Source organism: Cryptomeria japonica, chromosome 3 (genome assembly GCF_030272615.1).
Source record: "Cryptomeria japonica chromosome 3, Sugi_1.0, whole genome shotgun sequence".
Lineage (NCBI taxonomy): Eukaryota > Viridiplantae > Streptophyta > Pinopsida > Cupressales > Cupressaceae > Cryptomeria > Cryptomeria japonica.
Genome location: NC_081407.1, coordinates 410,195,192 through 410,202,308, shown reverse-complemented (window position 1 = coordinate 410,202,308; position 7,117 = coordinate 410,195,192). Strand labels below are relative to the sequence as shown.

Here is a 7,117-nt window from a genome sequence, read left to right as displayed (position 1 = left end):
TCAAGTACACTTCTGACACAACATATTACTCTTCAATCATTTCCTTATCATTGCCTAAATCGGCGCAAATTTCCTCTCAAAATATTGTACGGACGGTCTACAAGCACTCCAAGCTCTCTGGAGTGAATCTGTAACTTACACTTGTGAAAATTTGCGCTACTTTGCTACGTAATTATGCACGTTCTTGGATTTTATAATAAATTTGCTGGATTTAATTGCTTGCACGTGCAGTTTATTGACTGCACCGGTCTCCTTGCCCCAGAATCACCGGATATGGCCGGTCACCCTTAGGAACCACAAAAATAAAGACATGGATACCAGAGCCCTTGGCCAGACATTCTTTGTTACTGTCACATTTGATTGCTTTTTTCATCTGAGTTTTTAAAGATTTCATCAAATTTGTGCACAGTTTGGGCAAAAACTGTTTGTATTTTTTTGAGTTTTGAAAAAAAATATTGTTTTTTGAATTAGTTTCACGAGTATCAGTCTGTACTTACTGCAACTAAATTGGAGTGTAAGCCAATTGAAACTATCTGCTAGATTCCATTGAACAGGGAACCAGGATGAGGATTTCCTGCGTCATGGAATGGAGCCTAATGAGGAGATTTGGTGAGTTGCAGGCCAGTTGGGTTTGTGTTCTCTTCTCTGCTTCCCTGCAGCACCCTCACGCTGAATCCCTCTTTTAGCAATAGGAAAGTTTGTATCCTTTTTGCTTCCTGAACAATACCCCGTTCAGGATTTCAGAACTAGTTTAGAAGGCCTTTTTGCAGAGCCTTTTGGTTTTGCAGAGCTGATTGATTTTTGGGACCAGAATGGAGATGGACTTCATGGGATTAGGTGGCAGTAGCAGTACCAATGAGATGGAGAAGAACTGGAATAGACAACGCCCAGATGATGAAAGTGATAGAAGTCTGGGTCTTAGTCTTTTTCAGGAAGCTTACAAGGCCAGCCCTGGAAGTGGGCTGCAGCTTTCCTTATCTGGCAAGACTAAGATTTGTAACGTTGAAGATGGTGATCAAGTATCTCTGAATTTGGGCTCGAGTGGTTCATTAAGGAGGACTGTTGTCAAGGTTGGAAATGTCACTGGATCTGCTGGTAAGCGTTGCTTTTCTGCATATAACCCTGAGAAGAAGACGTCCTTGCTAAGGTTTCATAATCTTCCCAAGGAAAATATTCAATATAGAAGTGAGAATCTTCCCCTTAATGGCAAGACAAAAGCTGTCACTGTGGTAATGACAGGCAAGCAGCCTGACAACCTTGCAGAATTGGACATTCAACTGCAAAAAACTCCTAAAGACAAAGGTAAGTTATGTAAATACTTTTGGCAACAGTGGATAATTTAATACATTTCAATTCTTCTTTTACTTTCCCAGAAATCTAGTTTCAAGATTCATAAAAATCTCCAAACATTAACACCCATTTTTTAGTTTAACTTTTATCCACAATTTCAGGTTCTGGCTCTCAATTATCTATGTTGAAGAAAACATTCAAAAAGAAAGAAATTAAGTATGTTAAGTGTCCACAACTGTCCAGGTCAATGATATTGTACAAATTCAGCTAGCTTAGAATAGACCAGAAGAGTCCAGTTGATCTAATTATTTAGATGGTACTGAATTCAAATCTTAAAAAAAAAAGGAGCTCTGTTATAAATCTACAGAATGGATAACACTCCAAAATAGGATCATCATGCAATAGTATCAGAAACATCCGGCCCCATGACAGGTGTAATAATGCCATCAGGACAATGGGATTTAGAGAGTAAGAAAACAATTGGAAGACAGAGTATTGATAGTAAAATTTGTAATAATTATAAGGTATTAGCATTGAATATAATAGAATACTATTATATTTTACTTTAATGATAACAAAAGACCTACCAATCATGCTAGTTTGTTTCTATATGTATTTCAGTGCTAAGATTACAGGCACAGGAGCTTGTTTATCTATGAGAACTCTGAAATTTGCAGCATAGATCATAATTGAAGAGTTATGTAGAGGAACTAACATGAAATGAAACTAGAAGTAATGGTACCCTTTAAAGTGACAAGGAGATTAGAATGCAATTGTAAGCGTTTGAAAGGAAGTTTTTATTTTTCAATTATAAATTGTCAGTTGTAGATCTTCACACAACATAGATCAACTTCTTTCAAAACGTTTATGATACAAATATTGATCTGAATAAACTGTTGAGGTTGCAGTACCTGCACCAAACATGACCATCGAGTGGTTAAATTGGACCAAGGCTGCTGCATTGCAACAACTCGTGGATTTGAAAAATGAACAGGAAGAAAGATCTGCCAAGAGGAAATTTGACTGGTTGGTAACCTCTAGTGCAAAGTCCGTTCCACCTGCAGATGCTTTCAAATCAAACAAGAGAAGTGCAATTTCTTCTCAGGTAGTTCTCCCCTACCTAATCAGTTGAATCTTTACTGATGCTCATCAATTATGAGATATCTAGAATTGGTGTTGTGGCTTATGTAACAGTTTGTCTTGAAAATTCCTTTGTGTTGACAATAAGGGCGTATTCCTGGTTATTCTAATTCATATGTTTTGTTCTTGTAAAAGGATCCACACTCCAGTCAGTTGATCTAAATTCCTCATCACTGTACTCTGTTCTTTTATCTATAGTAGATGTACACATGTATTGTTGGCATGACTTATGTGTATCTACTGTTAAATAAACAAACCCATCTGCATGCCTTGGCATCTCTGTAGACTTTGTGCCCTGTTTGTCTCTGTAAGGTTGTATCAGCATGGGCCTTCCAGATCATTGATTCAGAAGACCCAAATTTCAGTCCTTAAGTTGTGGCAACTTTTATCCTTGCCAATGCAAATGTGATCTCCAAGTTGACTAAATTCATTTCACCTTTAGATCATTGTATTGATTTCCTTCCATCAAATCCATTTAGTTTCGTCTATGCTCACATCATTTGGCATGAGTTGTCTTTACCACCTTGCTCTCTCTACCTCTCAATACTTGTAAAAACCCATTATTCATTTTCTTAATGAGATTTCTAATGGCTTCTTAATAAGGTCTTCTCGTGATGATTAAACATAGAGCACAATTCCATTCTTGAAAGACTTTTGTATTGTTTACTCCCTTAGCACGGTCATTGAAGAATCATTTAGAGATGCCAATGTCCTTGCTAAAATTTGTCTTTACTTGTGTTGGAAAATCTTTGATTGAAATGAAATGAAGGAATTTTAATGAACTCTACGAGACCTAGTCTAGAAGGCACAACATTATCAGATTTCTTTCTATTTCTGCTTTTCTATTATGAATCTTGACCAAGAAGCTTACAAATTTGTGAAGCCTTGTCTCCTCAAAGAACTCGTTTACACCATCAAAATATTTTCAAACTACTAACGGATATCCTTATATGATGCACACTCTGATGAATCTTGATTGGATGTAATGCTTTCGTCTCTTTGATGAACCTAGACCAAGCCAGTTGTGTGATGCCTCCTTCCCTTCATCTGCAAAGGGCTGTTCAGTATCGTGCTTTACTACTCCAACCCACAATCTAATTTTCAATGCTCACTTGAGCTAATAGTTTTGTTCGACTAAAAACACCACTCTGCTGAATTTGTACTTAGTTTAGTTTTTTCGGTACATGGAACTCATTTCACTACTATATGAAGCTGTATTAACCTCTATGACAGCATAAATTCTCCTGTTCTAGTAAAATATGATTTGATTTCCTGAATGAAGATATTTTGATTGATTGGTTTTCATTTTTTGTAACAGCAATCCTTCAATTTCAGTCCCAAATCAAATGATTCTGATGAGTCCAGGAAACTTTTTCCTGTAGCAAATGGTAATCCAGATCAACATTTTGGAGCACATCCTGCAACATTTTTGGCTCGAACAGTTAATGAGCGGAGTTATTTCGATCACTCTATGGAACAAGCTCAAGCTTTTGTCACAGAAAAACCTCGGCTTTTGTCTCCAGATGCCAATGAGTTTTTAGTCTCTCCTTTCAAGGAGCAGTCAGTAGCTATTTCATGTGGGCAACACTTTTCAAGCATTCCTTCAACAAAACAGGCCTCTGTCTGGTGTGGTACTTCTCCCTCTTCAGTTGGCACTACACGAATTGGGTAAACATAATATACTCACGACTTCTCGTTGAGTGGAACTTTATATTTGATATGCCGGAGCTTCTGTCATTTCTATCTTTGTTTTATAGGCCAACATATTTTCTTTCTACTTGCAGGGCTGCATCTAACGCTCCTGGTAAATTAGGTAACGCCCAGCTTACCATATTCTACGCTGGCGATGTAAATGTGTATGATAATGTTCCTCCAGAGAAGGTATGCCCTGTTTGAGACCTATGGAAGCTATCTAGGTATAAGGATAGTCTGAAGTAGGCGAAACATTTTCAAATTTGAGTATTAGCAGTGAATGAAAAATCAGCTTTGATCGAGTGATTTGTGGGTGCAAACGCTTACTAGTGATAACTATAGTCTAGACTCTACTTCAAGGTTCGCTCACTGCTGAAGCACAAATTGAACATACTTACAAATATGCTCTGAAGGAATTTTCTCTGGCATTGTGTCCAGACTCCATTTTAGGTTGTATGTGTTAAAGCAAAGTGATCTGTCTAATTGAAGCTTCTAATGGAAATCCTTGTGCTGTAAATCTTCATATACCACCGTTGCAATACTCATATTTAGCTCAATTTCAACTGGGCAGGTGAATTGGGATATATGTGAATATTGAAGAAAAGAGAAAGAAAAATGATTCCATTTATGGTTTTTCCCTTTTCTGTATACATATGTATGGTAATCAGTCCTAGTTTTGACCGTTCTATTCTTGAGTTTACCAGGCAGCCAACTTGGAAGCCAAATACTCATCCGGATAGGCAGCCTGACCTATAGCACCTAAAAGGCAAACCGATGGGAACAAATGCTTAAGCTGCAATAATTAATATTTAAAAAAATGTTGTAATGGAAAACCGTCAATGTACTTGAAAAGTACGATTGCAAATAGCCAGCAGAAAAATTGAAACCCAGAAATCAATGAATAACAAAAGCCCCTAAGAATTCTAGCTGTAACAGAGATCTTTGATATAAAGAATTATCATAAATATAAAATTTTAAAAAATCTGCAGCATAGCTAATGTAAGTTGTTTAAATTGTATTAAAATCTTTAAAGTCCATCCCCAAAGCTTACTAATTGTGAACATTGCAACCAAGCACCATTCATTTAGGTTCCTGTTTCTGATAAGTGGGACCTTGTAATAAGCATTTAGGATCCTGTACTGAACTGGAAGACTTCTGGTTCTAAGAGGAAACAAGATGTACATGTTACCGGCAAAAACTGCCACCCTACTGTCACAATGCAATGGAATTCCTTAACATGAACTAGATCACTTGGGGTACTTTAGAACATGCTCTTTGGATGAGTGTGCATTTAAGATGAGAGTCATTTAACCCATCTATGCCTGCTTCAGATGATCTTGCATGCCTCTCAGAGTTCAAATAGGTTCTTATTTCTTGCATTATATGCTACTATAAATGATTTTTTGTTTAAAATTCTACTCCCATTCTAAATTTTTGGTTTTCATTACAGGCACAAAAAATCATGCTCTTGGCAGGAAGGACAGATTCAGTGTCTGCAACAGGGACAGATTCCTACCCTCAAAGGTTCACACCATTAGCAATAGATGGTCATAGTAGACCAGCCACACCAACTAGATATCCAAGCCTGCCAAATGCAATGAGTTCACAGACTTCTTCAGAAAATTGCAGTATGTCTGTTCCACAACATCATACCCAAAAAACCCAGCTATCTTCTCAGCCTAGCCAGCCAACTGGATCATTTTCAGGGGATGAGGATTTCCAAATAAACAACCGTATTGGGGCTGCTAGTAGTCAACAAGAACCTGCAAAACAACTTGCCTCAGGGGTAACCCCAACTGTCATAAAAAGGGGTAAGGATTTTACAAAACATTGATTGGTAATTGTTGTTTTATCCATCATTCCATGAATGCCGTCTTATTTGTTATTTGTTTCATGCCAGCACTACCACAAGCACGAAAAGCATCCTTAGCCAGATTTCTTGAGAGCCGCAAAGGAAGGTACTTATTGATTTCTGTATATTTCCAACCTCTGTAATTACAAGTGTATTTTTAATCAGGACATTTTTCTTTCTGCACTTGATACCCAATAAGGGTAAAACTTGTTGGGATTGTTCTTGCCGTTTGGTTGAATCTTTTGCTATTTTTCAAATACTAGATCCAGTTTTTGTTAAAATTTCCCTAAAACACCACCCCACTTTTTGTTCTTTTCTTTCAGGGTTCTTTCAAACAAGGCTAATGCAGTGGAGTCACCTGACCAGTCATCCTCCATGACAGAAAAGTTTTTCAGTTCTACCCCATATTTTGATAGATTCCCAACACAACATGAATTGAAAAGTGATGCACTGGATGTCAAAAACCTTCTGATCAAGTGACAAGGCACAAGACACAATTTGCAGAGCAATTGTGGTTGCAAAGAACTGAGGTTAAGGCTGAACAAAGAAAACTCTGACTTATTAAAAAGCTATTAGTTCAATTTCTATGCATCACTACTGTAATTTTACTATTATTTCTCACCATGGAGCTTCCTTTAAAGATCACCCACTAACCCTTATGAATGTACTGGTAAATTCATTAGTAGAGAAGAGTTTAGTTCCCGACCGGATGTTAGCAGTCCTCTATAATTTCTTTGTTGGTTGCATGTAATAAAATAAATAGTCAGTTTTCACCTCCCTTCTTGTCATTGGATAGGAATTATTGTAAGGAACGAAGGACTCATTCTTTTGCTGCTCTCATTGAAGCAGCTTAGAAATAATATTATTTATAATAGTTATAGATAATGCCATCTGCTTCAGTGAAATTACAACAATTTTTTGTATATGCTTTTATCTTCCTACATCTTCACAGAGATAGCCAGGGCTTCCAGATAATGTCTCTTGTTTCCCATTTGTTTGATGCAGACCTTCATCTTTTATTTAGTGTTATTTCTTTCAGCTTAACTTGAAGATTTGTAGCCTTTCTACATGGATACAATCCAAGTTTCAACTGTTATATTAGCAATCCATGAGAATTTTCCATTTCGTAGAACAGCATGACAT

At 37.1% G+C, this 7,117-nt stretch overlaps 1 protein-coding gene across 1 annotated transcript; it reads left to right on the top strand.

Annotated features, from left to right (window-relative positions):
* The first annotated feature begins 328 nt into the window (after nucleotides 1-328).
* LOC131069523 (protein TIFY 6B) lies at nucleotides 329-6,859 on the top strand. The gene is made up of 7 exons (XM_058005000.2): nucleotides 329-1,302; nucleotides 2,199-2,395; nucleotides 3,749-4,098; nucleotides 4,215-4,311; nucleotides 5,573-5,933; nucleotides 6,023-6,080; nucleotides 6,298-6,859. Exons 1-7 carry the CDS (start codon nucleotides 813-815, stop codon nucleotides 6,452-6,454), a joined length of 1,710 nt encoding a protein of 569 aa, XP_057860983.2. The 5' UTR covers nucleotides 329-812; the 3' UTR covers nucleotides 6,455-6,859.
* The last annotated feature ends 258 nt before the right edge of the window (nucleotides 6,860-7,117 follow it).

Excerpts from the sequence above, each read along its gene's own strand:
- LOC131069523 (XM_058005000.2), top strand. The coding sequence starts at position 813 with ATGGAGATGGACTTCATGGGATTAGGTGGCAGTAGCAGTACCAATGAG. Across the intron at positions 4,099-4,214 it reads GTTGGCACTACACGAATTGG|GGCTGCATCTAACGCTCCTG; the intron begins GTAAACATAATA and ends TTCTACTTGCAG. Across the intron at positions 5,934-6,022 it reads CCCAACTGTCATAAAAAGGG|CACTACCACAAGCACGAAAA; the intron begins GTAAGGATTTTA and ends GTTTCATGCCAG.